Source organism: Mauremys mutica, chromosome 2 (assembly GCF_020497125.1).
Source record: "Mauremys mutica isolate MM-2020 ecotype Southern chromosome 2, ASM2049712v1, whole genome shotgun sequence".
Taxonomy (NCBI): domain Eukaryota; kingdom Metazoa; phylum Chordata; order Testudines; family Geoemydidae; genus Mauremys; species Mauremys mutica.
The window spans coordinates 278,594,813-278,617,406 of record NC_059073.1 but is presented as its reverse complement, the minus strand read 5'-3'; the positions used below and the strand labels follow the sequence as shown (position 1 = coordinate 278,617,406).

At 43.3% G+C, this 22,594-nt stretch overlaps 1 protein-coding gene across 8 annotated transcripts in view; it reads left to right on the top strand.

Annotated features, from left to right (window-relative positions):
- The window catches only part of DPP6 (dipeptidyl peptidase like 6), an 828,258-nt gene that overhangs the window by 431,665 nt on the left and 373,999 nt on the right, over nt 1-22,594 (top strand). Inside the window, exon 1 of one of the 8 annotated variants that reach the window (XM_045003878.1) lies at nt 1,816-2,027. The exons of the other annotated variants lie outside the window; for them this stretch is intronic. Within the exon in view, the coding sequence (XP_044859813.1) occupies nt 1,971-2,027 (57 nt within the window). The 5' untranslated portion in view covers nt 1,816-1,970. Of the gene's footprint in view, nt 1-1,815; nt 2,028-22,594 lie in introns of those variants that run through there. 8 annotated transcript variants of the gene reach the window in all.

The window sequence follows — 22,594 nt, the reverse complement described above, 5'->3', positions numbered from 1 at the left end:
GTTTGCTGGTGGTAATGCAGAAATGCTTAGAAGGCCTTTGGTGAATTAGTGGAGAGACTCTTAGGAAAAAGTAGCCTGATTTTGTCCTATCTGTGCATTTAGGATCAAATTCACTATGGTCTAAGAGGCTCATCTCCATCATCTTCAGCTGAGTTGTGCCCATGATGACTTTGACACCAAGTGATGAATTCCTGAAATAAAAATTGGACATTGGTCACCTGCCTGCCCTAGAAATACTCTGATATTCCACTTCCTTGGTCAGCAATCTGCAGATTCAGCAGGGGGCAAAGCACTGGACTTTGAAGAGGGGTGTGTAACCTTTCCCCAATGCTAGAACAAAGTGTAATCACATTCTGAACTACAATGTAGAATCCAGTTCAGGGCTGTGGTTCAGCCAGCAGAGGAATGGTGGGAAAGGTGGCTTTATGGCACCTCCATATCTGTCCAGTACTGGAGCTGATTGGAGACTGGCTCTGTGGCCCCAAAGGGGCCATTCAAGGGTTGTGGTTTGCTAGATATACCAACCAACCATATGTCCCCTTTCTCCCAGGAATGCTCCTGTTGAGGGCTAGTTCCATGCAGCCTTAGGGATTCCCTTTATTCCAGAGGAATCCTCAGGGAGCAAAGCAGCTAGAGCAGGGGCCGGCAACCTTTCAGAAGTGCTGTGCCGAGTCTTCATTCGTTCACTCTGTTTTAAGGTTTCGCGTGCCAGTAATACATTGTAATGTTTTTAGAAGGTCTCTTTCTATAAGTCTATAATATATAACTAAACTATTGTTGTATGTAAAGTAAATAAGGTTTTTAAAATGTTTAAGAAACTTCATTTAAAATTAAATTAAAATGCAGAGCTCCCCGGACCGGTGGCCAGGACCCGGGCAGTGTGAGTGCCACTGAAAATCAGCTTGTGCGCCGCCTTCGGCACATGTGCCATAGGTTGCCTACCTCTGAGCTAAAGCAAGTGCTATGTGTAAGCTGACCTACAGAGACAGCTGGAAATTAGCGTAAGACAGCAACAATAACCAAAAAATGTGAAGACAGCAGGTGTCTGTGTGGGAGCAGGAGCAGAGAAGTTTGCTGTACCCTTCTTAAAGTGCTGGTCTCTAGCCAGCGAGGCAAAGAGCTGAGTGCAGAGCAATTTCTGATCAGGCAGGATATCTGTTGGAATTTGCCCCCAAAAGGTCTGCTATATTCTCTGTGATTTGCCCCTTCTGCTTTGGAGTGGGGGTTCAATGTCTGTGGAGTGCATTGTAACTCTTTGGGATACATTTCCCTTATAGATAGGGGGGTGCAAACAGGTGGGAGATGGAGGCACTTCCATGCAAGCGGATATGGGGGGGACAGCAGTTTTTGTGGAGTATGCCACTTTCATCAGAATCTGCCCGCTCCGGACAGAGGAAAACATGGGGGGGGGATGAGGGCAGTTTATGTGGCATGCCCTGTATCCCCTCAACATTTGTACCCCTAGATCCTTTATCCCAAATGCTGGGAATGCAAGTGGCTGCTGAGCTACATTCTCAGAGGGAGGCACATTCTGCTACAACACCAGCTGGTGCATGCGCAGCTCCAGCGCTGACTGTGTGTAGAGGTGGGGGAGTGAGGACCACATCGCTGTCTTCCAGCTCTGAGCTGCCAGTTGCTGGTTGCCAAGCAGTTATCATTGTTTCTGTGACGATTGCAGAGGCTGTTGCTAATTGAAGAAGCCCCCACAGCATCATTCTTTTCCTGATTTTATTTTAGAGGGACAGGGAGAGAGAGAGAGACTGAGATTTATTGCTTTACATTTTTATTTTATATTTTTGTGGGGGAGGGGAGAATTTCTCTCGCTCACTCAGCTAGTGATTAAGTGATGGACTAGTTACACATCCTTATCCCTTTAGCTTTTGTGTGTGTCCCTGAAAAAACACACACACACACACACACACACACTGTAAAACCCTGTTTACCTCTGCAGTGGGCACAAATAGGTGAGCATGACTACAGCCAAGGAACAAAATGCATCAGGAAAACAAGCCCAACAACAAGAACAGGTAATGCTGTTTATTTTCCTCAAATGGAAATAAATATAGATTTGAATTATATAGCTATCAATTTCCTGTATGGTTTTTGTTTGTGTTGTTCTCTTTGTTGGCTGTTACTAAAATTGCCACCTGAGTCACTAGTTAGCGGAGGGAGGAAAGCACTGTGGAGCAGGTGTGTGGTTCGCTTGTTTGGGGCTTTTTTGGTTATGTTTAACAGTAATCAATAATGTATAGCTGAAGAGCGTTCTGCTCTGTAACTTCCTCTGTCTGCTGTGTGGGGGTGATGTTTGGTACAGTGGGCTGGGATAGGGGTCCCTTGGAGTAATCCAAGCTTTGCATGTGGAACTTCCTAGGCTTTTTACAACTACTTTGTAGTTGGGCACAAAATTGCAAAAGTAGATTTCAATTGCTTCAGATGCATGTGTGTATCCAGTATGTATTTGCCAGATATAGCCATAATATAAAGTAGGCACAACTCCCATTGACTTAAATGGAAATAGCAGCTGCTTTCCCCACATCTGAATTTGATTTGCTGTATCTATGTGTGTCTTTTTGCAGGTGTGTGTGTTTTTATATACAAGCAGACAGTTAAAGACTGAATTTCCTTTCTGTTCCATTGTCTCTGTCAGGTTTTTTTAATGTGCATCTCTGCTCATCTTCATTCTGTGCTTTTAGGCAAGGGGGAAACTTTCTCTGTCAGAAAAGCAGGAGCCACACCATTAGCCCTAAGTGATATGCAAGATAAGAAGTGGTGACATAAGGGGAAGTCAGACTGAGATACAGCTAAGGATGGCAAAGATTTCAGAGATTCTTTATATGGCAGCATAGCAGCAGTTCTTTTCTCTCCACAGCCCTGCTTTCCTCTACATATTGTCAGAGTCTACAGGGAAATAAAGATGAACCTTGAATTCTTGTATTTTCATTGTCTCCTTAAAAGATTGTTAGTTCACAGCTTTAATCATTGGGTAGGATAGCACGAGAGGATAATTTAAATCTCTCGGGACACAAATTAATTCTTAAAATAGTTTCTTCCTAGCTCAATACATGGAGAGCACCAAACATTTCCCCTGGTGTTACATTTTAAAGATAGGTGGGGAAGGGAGAGGTTGAAATCTCATTGGGTATCTTGCCTCCAAAGGTAGCACAATCTGATATTTATTTTCAGAGTGACATTTTACTAATGGCCAGCGTTTTATCAGCTGTTTTGTTAAAATGTGAAGAAAACAACTTTGATCCTGAGAGCAGAGAGGCTGCCTTTAACGAAACCTGTCATCTACAGCACACACGCTCTCTTGTCATTGTTTGTTTTGGGACATACCAATTGTCATTGCTTGCTGCAGATAAAAATGAACAAAGCTGTATGTCCAGGAGGAAGGAAAATAAAAACTGCTTCTTGTGAACAAAGGCAGCTATAGGGATTATTCTCCCCAAGCTTAGTAAAAGTGTTGATATTAGTTAGGCTCTATCGGTTCGGAAAGTGTAAATCAGTTGCCTTTTGTAAAGGAGTCCTGCTTTTGTTTTTAAGTATTGTTACCTTCCTAATGCCATTTTGTCATTGACTTGTCCCTTTGTGACCTTTTCCCGTTTTTAATGCATAGCATGTGTGTCCACCCTTTCGCATGATGCAAAGGTTCTTGATTATTTTCAATCAGTTATGGAATTAAGTAGCAATTCAATCCATATGGTACATTTAATAATTCCCAAAGCGGGCGTTGCCTCAGCAAAGCCCTAATGTGAATATGACATAGAAATATCAGGCATATATAAATATCAGTGGATATTAATCTTTGAATCAATACAAAAGTTTGCCAGCTGCTATAAAATTTTTGTTTTGTTTTCCCACTGCATAAAATGACTTGACACCCTGGGCCAGATCCTAAGTTGCTGTAAATGGGAACAGCACCATTGACTTCAGTTGCACCCATTTACACCAGATGAGGAACTGGACCCCATGAGACTTAAGTAAGTAGTTCATAATTGTAAAGTAGTAGAGAGTTCGCCAAACATTTCCCACTGGGTATTGGTTTGTGGCTGTTAAAAATCGCTGTTCTTCTCTTGCTTGAAACTGATCAAGCTGAAGATTTTACCTGGGATAAAACTGAAGGTGAAATTGCTACTCTGACTGTGTAGGGGACTGAATGTTCTATAGAAGCAGCTGCTACTGTCACATAAGATTGTGACTGTTTCTTTTCTGAATTCCTCATTGTGACATCTTCTTGATCCGGAGGCATTCAAGTTGCACTGTTGGCAGAGGTATATTTTCTTTCCTTATACTACTAAGCTAAACAGAAAATGGCCAATAAATGATACTGCAGGAGGGGATGGAGAAAGTTTTTTTTTTCCCTTCAGAAAAATACAAGCAAAGGTTATATACTTAAATCTTAACCTTTATCGTGATTTGTATGCCTGTAAGGAAAATGAGGTGGCATTGAGAGGAAGGTCTGATTGCTCTTGAACTATGAAATATAGAATTGCTCAGGACTGAAGATGTACTATGCAGAGATTCAGCAGCCTGAAGAAATGAATGAACACCCCCTCCCTTGTTAATTAAAAATGTTTATTTTGAGTTTTTTTTTGATTGCCCACCTAATTTACCTTCATTTTCCTTACATTCTCCAGAATGTTAATAGACCTTCTACCTCCTTGCTTGCTGTATATTTTACCAACTTATAACATTAAACCTCCTAAGTAAAGGGAAGATGCCCTCAAGTGGTTTTTGATGCTATCTAAACCCCACAGTTTGTGATGGCTTTACCAAGGTGAGAGTTGGATGTCGTTTTCTATTTATGCTTCGTTACCTCTCCCACAATACTGATTTCCCCCCAAATGGTTAGAGAGCACTGCATACTAGTGACTGTGCATGTTGCCACAGAACCTCATCCAGAGCCCAATGAAGTCAGTGGAAAGACCTCAGTGGGCTCTGGTTCAGGCCCAGAGAAGATACCAAAGCTTTGCCTGTGCCTTTGGGGATTGCTAGCGGGACATGTGAATGAGTTCTTAAAGCTATTTTTGCATGTTAAAGATTTAAACAAGTGAATATGAAGAAATATGAATATCCTTGGCTAGTGGAAATCAGCATAACTCCACTGAAGTCAGTGACTTACATTAGCTGAGGAATTGGCTCAGTGACTTTAATGGTCGCCTAAAAAAGATTGCTTGTTGCATGTAGCAGACTGTATTTTATCTATGGTTTAGTCTCATTTTCTGCTACTGTTACATGGCATTTTGTGATGTGATAGGCATGGGAATGTACATAGTTCTGTATTCCTACATAAAAATAATTGGGCCAGTTTTCATCAAATTTTGTACTCGGCATAATGCTAAAAGGAGATGTTTAGAGATTTTAAAAGTCATGTATGACAGGAATAAAGAGAGACAATGAGGGAACAGTCCTTCTCTTTTGAAAACAAAAAGCCTATAATTTAAAAGGTTGCTGGGTTAGCTTCATACTTGAACATGCAAAATTGATTAAGAGGCTGATCCTGCTTCCATTGTAGTTAATGAGAGTTTTGCCATTGACTTCAGGGGGAGACGGATTTTGCTCTGACACATAGACATTTCCTAGACAAGCTTGAGTTAACAGTGACCATTTATGCCTAGTGTGTTGTCGCATGAGCTGACCAAATGTTAGATAAAAAGGCAAGAAAGAGGAGGGCTGCTTTGGATTGAAATATATTCCCACAAGGAAATGAAATGAAGTCAGATCGATAGAATAGCTCTCTCTAATAGTCATTAAGTTAATAATTTTTTAAAATTTATTTTCAAATGTGCCATTCTAATTTCAAATGATAGGAATTTGAAAAGGGGTGTGGGGTAGTTAATTCAGGAAACCTAATGTAAACTCAGTGAGGAGTGGAAGAAAGGAAAGATTAATGTTTAATGCTCCCAATCTACCACCGCACATTGTACTTCACAGGCAGAACTGTAGTGTGTTGTCAAAGAAGTACATTAATAGTGTCTTGTACAGTGTGCTAAAGTCTGCCTCTACTTCTGCAAGTTTGCTCGAAGACTGCCAAGAGGCACCAGGCATAATGTGAGTGGCTCCAGAAGGGGTATTTCTGGTCATGTGCCAGGGCCCCATCTCCTGCCAGGATGGCTGCTTGGAGGGAGATCTGGGTAAGCCTATTTTACAGCTGTAGCAGGGGTTCCCACCCCAAATATATTCCCTGAACTGAAACATTGAAAGGTTTGGTATCCCAAGTGATGCTACTTTAAATTGTTCCAGGCTCTGCCAACCTGATGGCTGATCCCACAAGTCCTCACTGATGTGTGCTGCATATGCTGGGCTATACAATATGTACAACCCTGTACTGAAGGGATACAATAAATCCGAGTCTCAGTTACCCCGAAGCCTCCTCATTCCACCCTGGCAATATAAAGCGGCCTTAAAGAGTGTTAGACTGCTCTGCATTGCCAGAGTGGTGTGAAAAGGCCCTAGCGTAGCTGAGAATCAGGCACAGTCTATCTTGTGCACGTCACTTTTGTAATGGCAATTGTGAAGAGTATTCTCTCCTGTCTATTGGACCCATCACTTTGGTGTTGGTGTGCCTTATGGGAGTTCTCCAATTGGTTTCAAGGGGAATGGATTGGGGCCTAAATGTTTCTTACAAGAAAGTTCTGATTCACTACCTAGGTTCTGCCTGCTTGTGCTGTCAGAATCCCTGATGCAGGGCTCTGGGAGCACAACATCCGCCTGGAATAGAATTGAGGAACACGGTGGCACAAACTGTCTATCTGCTACCCAACTTCCACAGGTGGCTAGGAGTAGTCTGGGGTGGACCAGGTAGGGCTATGGCACCCAGGAAATGGGCTAGTTCATCCCATCATCTCAGCAGCCTGGGATAGCAATGCTCCTACAGAGCGTTGGCTGGAGCTGGAAGCTGTCCTTTCCCAAAGGTGAATCCTCACATGTGAATACCAATCTTTCTAGCCAACTCTACAGGATGTCTTGGCTCTGCTTACACTAGTTATGCAGAAGGCAGAGAGGAGTGTCCTTCTCTGGGTGCTGACATTCAAGAGTAGGAAAAGAGGAACAAGGATGCAACTGACACTGACTTAGACCAAAAACAAAGTTGGATTTTTTTTAGTGAAAAGTGTGTGTTAAATGCACATTTTTTAAAAGAGAAAACTGTTGACATGAGGATAATTTTCTCATTTGATAACTATTCTATAAACCACGTATCATACTGGAGATCCAAAAAACGATTTTCTCCAGGAAGTCACAGTGAATATTTGTGCTTCATTCCGTTAATGGTATCTGATCTATTTCACAAGAGATTAAATTTCTGTAATAGGGCTCCTGAGAACACTGTATTCAAGAACATGAAATTGCATCAAACTCTGGCAGTTTTTTCAAGCTGCTAAGTTGCAGTATGGAGAACAGGCCACTAAAAGGTGGTGGGGGACAGAGATGGAAAGGAGTAAATTTGGCACATAATCATTTACAATTATTAGTATTTAACATGTGCATTGAAGTAGAACCCAGAGGCCTCAACCAGATCAGGACCTTGCTGTGTTTGACACTGTACAAATACATCGTAACTGGTAGTGTCTGTCCCAAAGCATTTAAAATACATTGGGCTTGACTCACCCCTGCTTTATCTCTCTGTCTCTCACACACACACACACACACACACACAGACACCCCACATCCCTACTGCTGCTCTGAGGGTTCCTCCCCAATTTGGGGATTCCACTTTAGGGGAGTACACGTGTTAAGTTGTAGTCCTGACTCCATGGGAGGCTTAAGCAGAGATTGCCTGTAGGATGTGCACATCTCCCTGCTTAGCCATCAGCACGCTCTATTGGGACAGATCTGGTTGGCTGTTGTCCCTACATCACTGCTGAGGAGGAGTTTGTGGGTAACATATGTTGCAATTTCCCCCCAGCTGCCTTTTCTGTAGTGGGATGCTCTGAATGTGCTGCTAGAAACCAGAGGAACCCAATTGTTCAGGTAGCCAGTTAACTAGCATTTGCAAGACACGGATTTAAACTCCAAAAGAAAACCTGCTTTATCAAGGAAAAGGAATTAACTGGCTCCTTTTGTCCTCGTGTAGGGCATCTAGCTGCTTGGATTCAATTGTGATGCGTTGGAGAAATTCTGTCATGCACTGCCGCAGTCAACCAGTGAACTAAGATTTTCTGCTTTGTAGTCTTCTGACTTTAATGCTGTTCCTTTGTGATCTTTGCAATATATTAAGTAGCCATGAATCATGATCACTTTAGACTGTGAATTCAAAACAAGGTAGCAAATTTAAAATAATGTAAATGACAAAATACCTTGTGTTCATGTTTTGTACCATATATAATAGAAAAAACCCACTAAACTAAATGTTTCTCTTTAGTGTATTATCTGAAACACATCTTGTGACCAAATGCTGTGGAGGAGTAGGCTAAATAAAAAAGGACAGTTTTAAAATGGGATTTAAATAAGGAACAGCAGGGTAGCAAATCTGAGAGCATTGGAGGAGTGAAATGGGTGGTCAAAGCAAGTCCACAAAGTGTTTTGTAGATTAGAAGGGCACTTTGGAGGTGGAGATGTTTAAGAAGCCAGTGCAGGTGCTGGAGGATGGGGGCGACTTAGCACCACTCCCTAGCTCAAGAAGAAAGTGTGGCTGTGGCATTATGGACTGCTTGACATTTAGAGAATAGACATATGGGGTAGACTGTAAAAGAGGGAACTGAAATAACTAGTATGCAAAGTAAAGGCATGAATGAAGATTTTGGCCAAAGAGGGTCAAGGTGAGGACAAATACTGGCAGGATTCCAGTGGTGGCAATAAACAGACTTGCAGACAGGAGAGACGTGGGAGGCAAATGGAAGCTTAGGTTTATGTATGACACTGAGGTTTCTGGAATTAGAAGCAAACAAGGTTGGAGTGAAGGTGCAAGAACAGAGGCATGCATCACTTTACATAGGGCAAAAGGACATTTTACTTACAAGGGAAACGTCAGCAGTAGGAGTGTGCAGTGTAGCTGGAAGTCGGCAAAGGCAAGACACATAGGCGGAGCCGCAGATGGGAGGAGTGAGGGATGATGGTAGAATTGGGTGGCATCCTGGGAACGATAACATTTAAGACTGAAGTGAGAATGTGCAGCAGGAGAAGGCCTACGTGGTGGAGAGAAGAGGGTTAAAGTGAGGGGCCAGACCCTTGGCACTTGGGGCATGGATCAATGGACGTAGCTCCACCGAAGCCGATGGGGCAGTGCAGATTCACATGGGCTGAGGTTCAAGTCCAGGGGCTTGTTGCACTTCATAGTGAAAGGTAAAGGCTCTACCAAAAGCAAGGAGGGGTGGGAGAAAGATTCTTAAAAAGGTAAGATGGAAACTGAGAGAAAAGAATGCTGGGGCACCATCTCTCCTTGCTTGAAGCAGGACAGGAGGATGAATGAAAACCATTCAGAGATGAAGCATAATGAAGGGTTGAGAGGATCTAATGTCTTGAGAGGTGCCAGGCGGAGAAGGGAAGCCTCAGTCCCGTGAAAGGTGCCCGAGCGGAATGAATTTAGGTTTGATGAGGTGGTAAAAGAGGACCAGTTTCTCCAGAAGCTTGCTGAGGAGGCTAATGGTTAGTAGCTGAGCAAGGAACAATTGTGGACACCCCCTCTTCTGTCCCGCAGGGAGTGATGATGACAGTAGCTGTGAGACAGGGAAAGATCAGATGAAGTGATTAATGGTTAAAGCTCCCGGTTTTTTACAAATACGAAACAGCGAAGAAAAAAAAAACATAAAATGAAATTTAAAAAAAAATCACTTGTTACCGTAGCCACAATTTTTAGCCCCACCAGTCCTTGGATGCTGCTGCCTGCGGCAGGGACCACCAGCCCCTCCACAGTTGGATGCATATGCCTCTGCTCCCTGCTGACGAGGAGAACAGCTCGGCTTGAAATGGTGCCCCTGCATTGCAACCCTGTGCTCCAGGTCACAACGCCACTCACTCTGGTTTGGCCTCACCGCTGCAGAGAGGCTGGTCCCTGCTACTGGCAACAGTGGTGTTGAAAGGAGTCCCCGGCAGCCTGGCCCATTAGGGAGCTGTGCCATTGTGGGAGGAGGAGCCTGTACAGTTACTGAGGCAGGGGTGCCCGATCCATGTGCTCCTCCCCATGCTGCGATGGCAGCTCCCTCCTGGGTGGCAGGGGAAGGGGAGAGCAGGGCTTGATGTGGGGATTTATATATATGGTCATTTGAGGTATGTGATTAATGTAAATGTAATAAAAAGAAATAGAATATTTTAATGGATAAAATGAAATAACATGAAATTCCTGAAAAATAATGTGAATAATTATACAAATTAAAAGGATTTCATGGGGCTCTATTAATGATGGCTGGAATACAGGCTCTCCACTGCACTGCCCTTTGTGTAGTCCTTTACACCCCTGCAGCATGCATGGAAAGGGTTACCAGCTTAGAATGGGAAAGCTTTGTACCCACACTGCACACTTTTCACTCGTGACTGTGACTGCACAAGGTGGTAGAGAATCAGGCCCTAGGTGTTTCAGGTTGTCAATATGGAATGAGACATAAGCATAGAAGAACATAACATATAAGAACCGCCGTACTGGGTCAGACCAAAGGTCCATCTAGCCCAGTATCCTGTCTTCTGACAGTGGCCAGTGCCAGGTGCCCCAGAGGGGATGAACAGAGCAGGTAATCATCAAGTGACCTATTCCTTGTCTCCCATTCCCAGCTTCTGGCAAACAGGGGAAGTACTTATTTTAGAAGAATTAAGGTGGACTTGAGGAGGAAATTATCATAGAAGGCACCTTATAGAGTAGACCAAGAGTTTGATGATTAGAATAGTAATAAAACAACAATCTGAGACCTTAGTGTTTTTTTAATATACTCCTGAGGTTCCCCCTGCCCCCCAGTTGGCAACAAAAATGTACAGATTTTGCTATTTATAAAGACTAGCTCAGGTGAAAATAAAGGCAATTTTTAAAAAAAGATTCACAATTGCATTGTCCTAGAGTAGTTTATATTACTTCTTAACTGCTGTGGGGCTTGAAATTGGAGCAATAATAAGCTTTCAGCTGAAGCAATTAGTTTGCAGTTTTTGACTCCATTACCTTCACTTACGTCTGTCTCTGAATAGCTACACTAAGATACTTAAAGCTTAGGTGCAGTATATTACTTGTCAAAAGTGACTTTACAACTTAGAAGTTGATTTATTGTTAACTTAGCTGAGCAAGATACCACTATAAACATGGGAGTTGACTGGTGATGAATCTATATAGTTTCATATTATGCAGAATGCATTTTGCATCTTTAATTTAGCATAATCATACACTATGACCAGCCTCTCAGCTCTTCTTGTGTAGAGCCTACAGGGACCAAATACTTAATCTGTGTATGGTTGTAAGAGATAATTAGCATATATTAAGCCACATAACTGGGCTTGGGCATGTTGACAACCTTAAACTTTTACCTTTCCATTTTTATGGCCAAGAGCAAATAGATTATCCTATGACATAGCATTTTCCAGCTACTAACGGAGAGAAGCAGACGGCTATGGAAGGAAAAAAATATTGAAATTTAGCCATTATTAAAATGAGAGAGAGAGAGGGACACAAAGACATTGTTTGTTAGCTCTGCAAAATTGGCTACCGCAAAGCAGAACTAATTCTTTAGCTTGAAAGAGGCAATAAGAAGGCAGGTTCTTTGTTATACTTAATAAGAGACCAGAGTGGTGCTTAATATTTAGACACCCAGTGAAACTTTTTTTTTATTTTTGGTGTTCTGTAAATGTCAGTTTCTGTAGATGTCCCTGCATTACTCATCATCACAGGAAATTTGTGTATTTCTTTCACTTAGGAAGTTCCGGCATTCACAATATATGCCAGTTCAGGAGAACCTAATAGTATTCAAAGCCTTTCTCTCTTTTTTTGGGGGTGGGGGGGTGGGGGGGTGTTAAATGTTGCAATGTGGTTGACACAAAAGCTCAACACAGAAGTATTTCTTAGAATGTTGCTCCATTGAATGGAACAGCTTTCACAGATTAATCTTGATGAAACATAATCAGCACAGGATTCAGTTGCATTAAATCAGGCTCTTTTTCTGCGGTCTTTTCCTCTTAAGGTGTAATACATAGTTTTACATGGATTATATTGATGCTTGACTTTATTGTTGAAGTCTCATTATCATTAGAAATTTTATTACCCACGCTGAGGGTTAAACCACCCAGGTAAAACATATACAGGATAGCAAAATCCAAGGAGAAATTGATTGAAATAGCCCTGTAAAGTACTTAGCACATAAGGGTTGTCCATTAGTAAAATGTGTATTGATTAGTGAACCTTTTGACTTACCTTGTTGGGAAGGTTGAAGATTTTTCAGTTCTTTATTGTTTAAATACTCAGCCATCTTCTGTTGGTAAAGCTCTTTCTAACTGCAACGCCCTGTAGTATTTTTGTACAGATACCCCGTTCTGCTCTCACTGATACCCCTCCATCCTCATCTCCCCTAGCCCAGCTGTTAGTGGAGAGAGCTGTTTAGTGCTGATGCACTCTTCTCCCACAATCACTGTAAATGGCAATGCTTCTTGCTCTACCTGACACACATGGCCAAAGAGGGGAGCTGATTGAAAGAGGAGCAACCGGTACTAAGCAGATTTATTCCCTGGGCAGTGTGTGGTTCCCCAGTCTGGCCAGATGTTTCAGGCAGAGAAGGCATTATGTGAGACTGCAGTAACAAAGAGAAAAGAAGGATAGTGGAGTAGCTCAATACTTCCCAGATCCTCCAGCATGTTGCGAGAATTGTCCTTGAAGATTGCTCTAAAATATTAGATTCTATGGTATCGAGTCTCTTACCAGGTACATCTGAGCATCATGACTTCACTCTGGGATCAGGAAAGAGACAGTGGACTATAAGAGAGGACAGCCTACCCTTGTTTAAAATACAGATGCCTTTGGTACATAGCAACACAAACTTGGAAAACTTCTGAAGAGGAAATCGATTTAAGGTATGACGAGAAGCCTTTTGATCTAATAGCCATTGATTTCAGTGGGTATTGGATCAAGCCCCTTAGCAAGTTTTTTTACTAGTATGGAAGTCCCTCTGAAGTAAATTGGGACCATGAGTCTGACGAACAAAAGAGCTTGTTGCCAGCAACTCTACTTTCATCTGGATTCTGGTCTTCAATTGAGTGTTTTGAATATTGGAAATGATTTCTTCTCTATACATCTGACTGATTAAATGGTTTCCTAGTCAAATAGTGAAACAATTTCTACTTCCTCCTCCCCTTCCCTTCCAAAAATATATCCCACCATTAACAAACGGGGAGCCCTTTTTCAGTTTGATCAAGCACAGTATCACCCTCCATCCGTCATTCTGTGTTTTTTTTATTTCCCTTTGCAAAAGGTTTTAAATCAGATTTATTTTATTTTCCTAAGGGTCAGTGAAAGAATGTTTTGAAATAAGGAAAGGGTGAAGATCGGCACCCTTTTCAGCCACTCTAGTTAGGAAGAAACCCACTGGGAAACTCCACCAGTAAGACAAATGCTACTTTCAGCACGTGAGCAATGACTCTTTAATTTTCCGCTGCCTGAACTCAGTTGGTGTTTTGGCTAAGGACTGAAGGATCAGCACCAGTGCGTAAATTACTTTACTGTATATCTAAGCATCTGTCCAGTTATTTGTAACACACCTGTCACAATAGTACCTTCGGTTAGGGTTGAAAAGAAATCAGCATCACATTTCCTGCCAGGAAGGCAAAATCCTTCTAGCTTGCTAGGGCATTGGTGTGAGCTACTGAAAATATGATCTTGCAACTGGCTCTGCATTGTTGTTAGCGTCTACTTAAGCCGCTTGTATGATTTAGTCTGTCACAGGATTGGTGCCAGATCTGGACTCTCCAAAATTCACATTAAGGCAGATTTGACATGGTTGGGAATTTTTCAATAAACCATTTTTGCCAAAAAATGCCAGTTTGTTGAAACGGAAACTTTTAGAAAACAGGGTTAGTTTTAATAACTCTCCTGACTCAAAACTATTTTGGAAAAAATAGTTTTGAAATTGTTGCAACATCCCATTTTGACTTTTTCAAAAATGGAGAATTTTGGTTCCTCAAGTTGAAATGACTTTTCGTTTTGAAATTTTAGTAATTTGCACTTAAAGGCTAAAAGAATTAAAAGGTCAAAATCAAAATGAGATTTTTGAAATCATTGAAACTAAGCATTTTGATTGACCCGAACCAAAAAATGTTTTGGATTTTGATTTGTGAAAATTTTGGAGATTTCACTTTTTGTCCCAGTTCTAGATGGGCAAATTTTCATAGGACAGGAAAACCATTTCCTACCCAATCCTACATAAATTATGGGGTTTTGTTTTGACTCATTATAGAGAGGGAGCAATCTGAAAAAATTGTTTTTGGATCCAAATGTAGGAAGTGTTCAACATCCTCAAGAGCTAGTATTTAAGACATGAAAGAAAACTAAGTTACTAAAATGAGAAAATAAACATTAAAAACCCACTCCAGTTTGGAGTTCAGTCCAGTCCTTTTTCCCCTTGGTGTGAAGCTAAGACTTATCAAAGGTATTGTCTTCGCTCTGTCACCCAAATATTTGCCCTTATAGCCAGTGATGAACTGCCAGAATATTAATAACCGCTTCCCTACCGGGTCTTTAGCGGCACTTTGGTGGCGGGTCCTTTACTTGCTCTGGGTTTTCAGCGACACTTCAGCGGTGGGTTCTTCAGACCCGGAGCGAGTGAATGACCCACCGCCGAAGTGCCGCCACTGACCCGGTAGGGAACCGGTTATTAAGTGCCGCCTGGTGAGTACAAGCCTGAGACCCCCCCACCCTAACTGCCCCCCAGGATCCCACCCCCTACCCAACTCGCCCCACTCCCTGTCCCCTGACTGCCCCAACCCCATCCACCACCACCCTGAAAGACCCCCAGAGCTCCCACACCTACCCACCCACCCCCGTTCCCCATCCCCTGACCGTCCCCCAGAACCTCCACCCCCTCCCTGCCCCTTATCCAACCCCTCCTCCCCCGGCCCGGCCCCCTTACCATGCTGCTCAGGGCAGCATGTATCGATGCCGCACGGCCCGCTGGAGCTCGCAGCCCCACCCCCTTATCATGCCACTCAAAGCTGCAGGAGCTGCCCAGGAGCAGTCCAGAGCACTGGCGCTGGGCTCTGCGAGAGGGAGGAAGGTGAGGGAGGGGCCAGGGGAGCCTCCCCAGCCTGGAGCTCAAGCGGGATGGTCCCGCGGGCCGCAGTTTGCCCACCCCTTTAACAACCGGTTCTAAACCGGCTTCTAAATTTAACTGCTTCGCGCAAACCAGTGCGAACCGGCTCCAGCTCACCACTGCTTATAGCCATCCCCTTGGCCCCTGTGCAAGGAGAGGGGGAATCTGAGCTGGAATTGGTTTGTTCGTTTGGACAATACTTCAGCACCCTGAGAGAGAGAGAATGTGGCTGTGATCTACTATCATATGGAGCGTTTTGTTTAATAATGTAGACAAGAACAATACATGTGCTGGAAACATATTATGCAAGTAGATATTGGATGAATGTAACAGATCTGGATGAGCTCTCCATTGCTCCTGCATGTCCATAGTGTGAGTGAACAGAAGTCTGCATACTTCATCCACACTATGTATACAGGTTGATTGTTCTATTCTGTTCATTCTATTCAGCTGCTTCTACCATGCTCATCACAAGTGCCCACAGGTTGCAACCTCTAATATCCAGCAAAGTCACGTTTTGCCATTTCTTCCCCTTTCTTGAGTAAGTGCTTGGTGTCAGTTAAAGAGAAACCTTTCTTGTGGGTAAAAGGAATTCATTTGTTTCAAGCCAGGTATCAAATACTATTTGTGTTTTTTACATTTGGTCGGTTGTTCGTCGGCTGTAATGCATAACTTTTATTTATTTTTACTGCTGAAATGGTTGATAAAACAGGAGATGACAGGTGCTCTACAGAGACTGAATTTAGGTGATACTACTATGTTTATATTTCATTACTTTTCACTGTCTTGACAGCTGCCATAGAGTTTCTTTCCATCCTACAACCCTTCAATAACCACATGAAGATTGGTACATGGCCCCAAGCCAGGCGACTATTGAATAGGAGTTTTTTATATTCTTCAGCAACATGGACAATACAGCTGACTCAGAAAGATCAGCCTCAATTAGATTTTCTTGGAGAATAATTGTCTTGACAGAGTGAAAAAGGGAGGCCTGAGGCTGGAGTGCAAAAATGTGTCTGAGTGCTCCCTTGCTGCATTTGTTCATCCACATGCAGTAATTGGGTGCACAAATAGTAGCAAGCAATTGCCCATGCATTTTTGCATGCAGATAAAAGGACAGGAGAGGGAGCGGGAATTGTCAGCCCCAGTAATGCCAGCCCCAAGTATTCAAAAAAAATCACAAGTGAGGCCTTAAAAAGAATCCTGAGCTTGGTTTAAAAATCATGAAACTGTTGGTTGGGTTCTGAGAGGCAGCTCAGCTCACCACTGCAGTGCCTCCTGCTGGCTGTCCTAGGAATTAGCTCTGGTTCACCAATGCGCCTTCATCTAGTGGCATCTCGCCGCTGTTGCTTCTGCCATCAGGACCCTTGTCGCTCTCAGGACTGTAGTGTCCTCTTCTGGACACAGCCCTCTGGCTGTGCCCCGCTCGGTTCTCAACTCCCGCTTTCGCGGGGGCCGACCGTGCTCTGTCCAGCCACTTGACTCAGTGGCAGACTGCAGTCCAGGGTCTAGCCACCTGTGTCAGTGGCAACTGGGGCCAAACGGGCAGGGGACTGGCAGTCACGCACCGCGTCATTTCCAACTCCTGCCATCTGTTTCCCTGGGCCACTTCCCTGCAGCTCTAGCACCTTCTTTGCCCTTGTATCACGGCCTCAATCTAGCAGCGGTCAGCCGGGAGCTCACTCATACTCCCCCTGACCCCCATACTCCCCCCAGCGCTGCTCGGACCATGGTGCTATCTCTTCTCCCTCCTCCAGGCCAGCCAGTTCTCCCTCCTCAAACTCCAAGGAGTGACTGAAGCTCCTCTGTTCAGCAGCCCTTCTTATATGGCCCAACCTGGCCCTGATTGGCTGTCTCTCTAAACTTTGTCCAGATTGGCTGTCTCTACAAGGCCTTTCCTAATTGGCTGCCTCCTGCACAGGCTCCCTGAGCTGCTTTAACCCCTCTTCTGCCAGTGTGGAGCAGATGCCCCACCACAGGTTCTTTTTATTTACCTTCAGAACCTTTTAGCTGCACTTGGGTCACATTTTTAAGCTTTTCTCTGCAGCCACAGCGACTAGATGGTTTATGTATTTATTTTTAAATAAAAGTGGAGATTCTTGCTTGCAGGGTCAGGGGCTTTAAGGAAAGCAACAAAAATTGTGAGACTTGTGAGACTGAGCAACACTGCAGTCCCTTTCCTGAAAGTATTGCTCTGAAGTCTTCCTGGCCCCCTTATATTCAAATGTTAAATTTGTTGCCTGTTCCCTGGCTAGTGTCATTTCCCCTCTTTCTACTGTGTTGTCTGAGTCTTCAGCAGAGAGGAGAGGAGTTGAGGCAAGGATGAGATAGGACTGAAGTAGCACAGGTACCTCCCCATGCCTTCTCTAGTGACAAAAGGCCGTCCGCCCTGCCTTCTTCTTACTCCGCTGGTGCTCAGGACGTTGGCTGGGGCTCTAAATGCCCACGAGTGGAGTTTACAAATGGGGAATAGCCTCCGATTTTTAAGAAACTACATGCGGGGCAAATCCTGCCTTCCATTATTCCTGTGCAACTCAGTCGAAGTCTGTGGCAGTGCTTGTTTAGAAATGGAGTTGCAGATATCGACACCCTGGCTGGCATTCTGCATTTAAAATATGCATATATATATATATATATATAAACCTGCAGATCCTTATTTAGACAGCTGGGATTTGGCATGAGCTGACCAATTAACTCAAAAAGCCAGGAAAAAATCAAATAGCTGTGGGAAGCATTGAAGATAACAGATGAGAGAAAGTTGCCTGCAGAATCTTGATTCTACACAATAAATTATTGCAGTCAAATTTAACTCCTACCCACTTTTCCATGGTATTAGAGAGCTAGAAATGATGCATATTTTGGCTAGAAGATCATCCACTGTCTCTTATTGACAGGCGAGTAAAATTGGAACAAGGAAAAGCACTAATTAATCATTACGTTATGTAACCTTTACTAGGGTGTTATAGTCCTGACATTTGAATCCCACTTTGCAATGTTCATTTAAATACAGTGTGTTTTTTATGCAATGTCTTCTGAGGAAAAACATGCACAAGTAGTCGGAGTGGGATTTTCAAAGGCACCTAACAGAATTAGAGGATCAGGTCCCACTGAAAATCACCGTCTCAAATCATATTTACTCATAGAATACACCGTAAACCCAGTTAATATGTCACATACCCAGGGGAGAAATTGTTGAACCATGTGATAAATTGTTGGGCTCCCAGAAGCTCTTGTTGATCTCATTGGAGGCTTCTGCAGGCTCAGCACTCTTGAAAATCAAGCCACTAATTTAGGAGCTTCAGTATGGACTTAGTAGCCCAGCTATTCTTGCCTATGAAGAAGGATGTTTTTTATTAGTATTCTGGTGAATTGGTCTTTATTTCCTAAATAGCTTAATTTTAAAAGAAACTAACAGCTAGCAAACTTGGAATAAATTAAATCAGTGTTTCCCAAACTTGGGACACCGCTTATGTAGGTTCGGCCAATCGCGGCTCCCACTGGCCAATGGGAGGTGCTGGAAGCGGCAGTCAGCACATCCCCACACCGCTTCCAACAGCTCCCATTGGCCTGAAGCAGCGAACTGCGGCCAGTGGGAGCTGCAATCAGCTGAACCTGAGGACGGAGCAGGTAAACAAACTTGCCCGGCTCACCAGGAGCTTTCCCTACACAAGCAGCAACCCAAGTTTGGGAAACACTGAATTAAATGAACTACTACTTCACACAACCCAGTGTATAGTCAAATTATATCATCTACATTTGGGAAAGGGTGGATAACCTTATGGCCAGTAATAATAAAGATGACAAGGGTAACTAAATCCAGAGTTTCGGGGCAGAAGACAATATTGCTGGGGTTTGCTTTTTTCTTTGCACCCAACTGGTAATTGTGGAGCTGCATTGCCATTTTAGTGGCAGCACAGTTATTTAAAAATTACAGTGGGAGAGGCCTTATGAAGGGGATGCTTTAAAATAACTATTCATATTACTAATACTAATATCTGAATATAAGTAAAAGGCTATATTGCTGTAATATATCTCCTTGCAGACTGGTGTGTTATTAAACCAACTCTCCTAGAAAAATATAAGTAGTCAGATAATAATATTTAGCATTTACTACCTGGAGTATTTTGTCTTCAGATCTCTTTAAAACAAAATATTCCACATGACATCCCAGAGAAGTAGGTAAATTGTAATATCTTCAGTCGACCGATGTGGGAACTGAGACTCTAGGGTGAAGCGAATTGCCCCAAGCCACACAGCAAGGCTGTGGCATAGTTGGGAGGAAAACATGGGAGTTTCTTTCTCCCACTTTCATGCTCAAACTGTGCGACCATGCTTTCTTTACTTCAAGTAATGCCTCATGTGGATAAAGGATATACAGTAACATTTTCAAAATTTCATGAATGACTTTGGCGTCAAAGAGCCTAAAGCACTTTGGAAGAAGGGGCTTGGGCTCCTAAGTCACTTATACACTTTTGACATTTTTACCCATGATATTAATTTATTAATTCAGATTTCTGTGACTTTAAATAAGATAAGATCCCAAGCTCTGGGCACCTTTGGGGCACCTCTAGGGGGTCTTGACAAACTTTTAGAACACTCTTTGTAAAATAGACTCCAGCAGTTACCCTGAGATCACAGTACCACTACAGCAACACAAATGATAAAACTTCCATATAAATCCCCACCAGAGTTCCCCTACAGCTACAAAAAGAACAGGAATACTTGTGGCACCTTAGAGACTAACAAATTTATTCCAGCATAAGCTTTCGTGGGCTACAGCTCACTTCTTTGGATGCATACGATGAAGTGAGCTGTAGCCCACGAAAGCTTATGCTGAAATAAATGTGTTAGTCTCTAAGGTGCCACAAGTACTCCGGTTCTTTTTGCAGATACAGACTAACACGGCTGCTACTCTGAAACCTAGAGCTACAGCCATTACCAGTGTGAAAAGAACCTTCAGGGCATGCTACAAGACCTAACAAAGTCAGATTGTTTTGTACCAAGGAGACTGAAATTAGCATGGAGTATTAATGATTGTAGAGTGCAGAAGCCCCAAATATGATCAGGCTCATATTCTGCTAGGCATAGTCTAAAAGCCAATCCCTGCCCCAAAGATCTTGCACTGACATTATTACATGTGCCGTGTGTCCACAGTGTTGTGTTTGTGAAGCTCCTAAAGTGAGAGAACCTAAAATCTCAGTTCTTGTAGTGTCTGGGTGAATTCTAGAGCAGTGTGTGGCTGTGTGTGTGGTGACAACAGAGAGCTGGGCTCACGTTCAGTCTGTCAGAGGTACTTACTGTACATGGCTCCTGCTACCATACTATCTGAGCACCTCACAATCTCTGGCCTGGTCTACACTAGGGGGCAGGGGTCGACGAGAGATACACAACTTCAGCTACGGGAATAGCGTAGCTGAAGTCGAAGTATCTTATTCCGACTTACATCCCGTCCTCATGGCGCGGGATCGTCAGCCGCAGCTCCCCCTGTCGACACCACTACCGCCGCTCGCCCTGGTGGCGTTCCGGAGTCGACGGGCACGCGTTCGGGGATCGATAGATCGCGTCTAGATGAGATGCGATCTATCGATCCCCGATAAACCGATCACTACCCGCTGATCCGGCCGGTAGTGTAGACCTACCCTCTATTGTAGTTAACCTTGCAACACACCGGTGAGGTAAGGAAGTGGATTAATAGTTAATAAGGAACCATTGGGATCATCTGGTCTGAGTTCTAGCATAGCACAGGCCATAGGACTTCCTTAAATTAATTCCTGTTTCCCCATTTTACAGCCTGGGAACTGAGGCACAGAGAGTCTAAGCTAATTGCCCAAGATCACACATGTCTATGGCAGAGTAGAGAATTGAATCCATGTCTTAAGTTTGGGCAGTTCCCTAATCACTGGATGTTCCTTCCTCATTCTGAATTCAGTTTCTCACTTCCTCGCTTGATAGAGGCCAGGGCACTAGAATCTATGTATGTGCTCGGCTCCCTTGGGGAATGAGTTAGTTTTGTGTCACTCTGCTAGACGGTCAAGTGTGGCATTAGTGAGCACTTTGAAGAGAGCTCCTTTTAACTCTCCTGGTGGGCAGACAGTTTTGTTGATGGGAGTCATTTGGGAAGAAGGAAGCTTCATAAGGCTTTCAGAAAGGCCTATATTTGACCTCCTCCTAGCTTTTATAGCCTGGTGAGGTGCTCCCTTTTGTACAACTTGGGAGGACATTTAGGCCAAGAACGTGTGTGGAGGCTGATGGGGAGGGATTCCTAGCATTGACAGTAGAGGGGGGAAAAAGAATATTAAAAACATTTGATGGAGCGTAAATCCCATCCTTTCACCAGAAAGCCATATAGTGTCTCTATTTCCTTGTGTTGACTTTGGCAAAGCTGCAAATAAAACTGGAGACAATGTCTGCGATGAAATATTCTGAATGGATTTTTTTCCCCTCTGGCTCTATAAAACAAAAGCAGTTGTAATGGTGGCTAGACGCAACCTGTTTGCCCTCAGAGCAGCCACTCCGTTTTCGAGAAGAGAAGTGTTCTGGCAGTGGGAGGACTGTGATAAATGTTGTTTTCAGGAAATACTTGCCAATTAAGGAAGATAGCTCTTTGCCTCTAACTAATGATTGCAAATTACTCCCTTCTCCTGGCTTAATAGTTCAGTTTTAAACATACTTACAATACCTGCTCTGCTCTCCTGGTTGTCTGAAGAATTTGTACTCTTCTGTAAATGGTTTTAGGGTTGAACAACATTATTTTTTTCTTGTTTCCTAATTAGACTAATTGTCAATAATAACACCCTCCACCCCTCACTCCCCAAAAAACCCTACCCGATTTTAATATACAGTTAAGATTGTGAACACATACTAATTAGTAATGGAGAGACATGTTAGAACTGTAGTTATAAATGTTTGATAATTTCTAATTTAAGGGTAAATTTTTAAAAATTACACTTCTGGAAAGTCAGGATGGCCCTGCTCTGGGGCTGATTCAAGGTTGCTAAGTAAAGGAGTCTTTTGTCTGTAGGGCCACTGCCTCGTTTCGTGCAGAAGTTGGAAGGTGTGTAGTGATTGAGGCAGGGAAATACAGGAGAAGAAGGGAGGTTCTTATGGTTAAGGTAAATTGAATGTTAATTCAACTGAATGTTGCCATGCAGTTCCTGTGTGATGCTGGGCAAGTCACTTAACCCAAACTTTTCACAGGTGGTCACTAACTGTGTCCTCCTCATTTTCTGGGTGCCCAACTGAAGACCTTGGTATCTGAAGAGCTGAGCTCTCACAGCTGCAACTGAAGTCAATGGGAGCTGTTCCCTGAGCACATCAAGTGCTATAAAATGCTAAGTACTCTGAAGAATCAGGTTCTAGGCATCTCAAACCAGGGACCCAGAAATCAG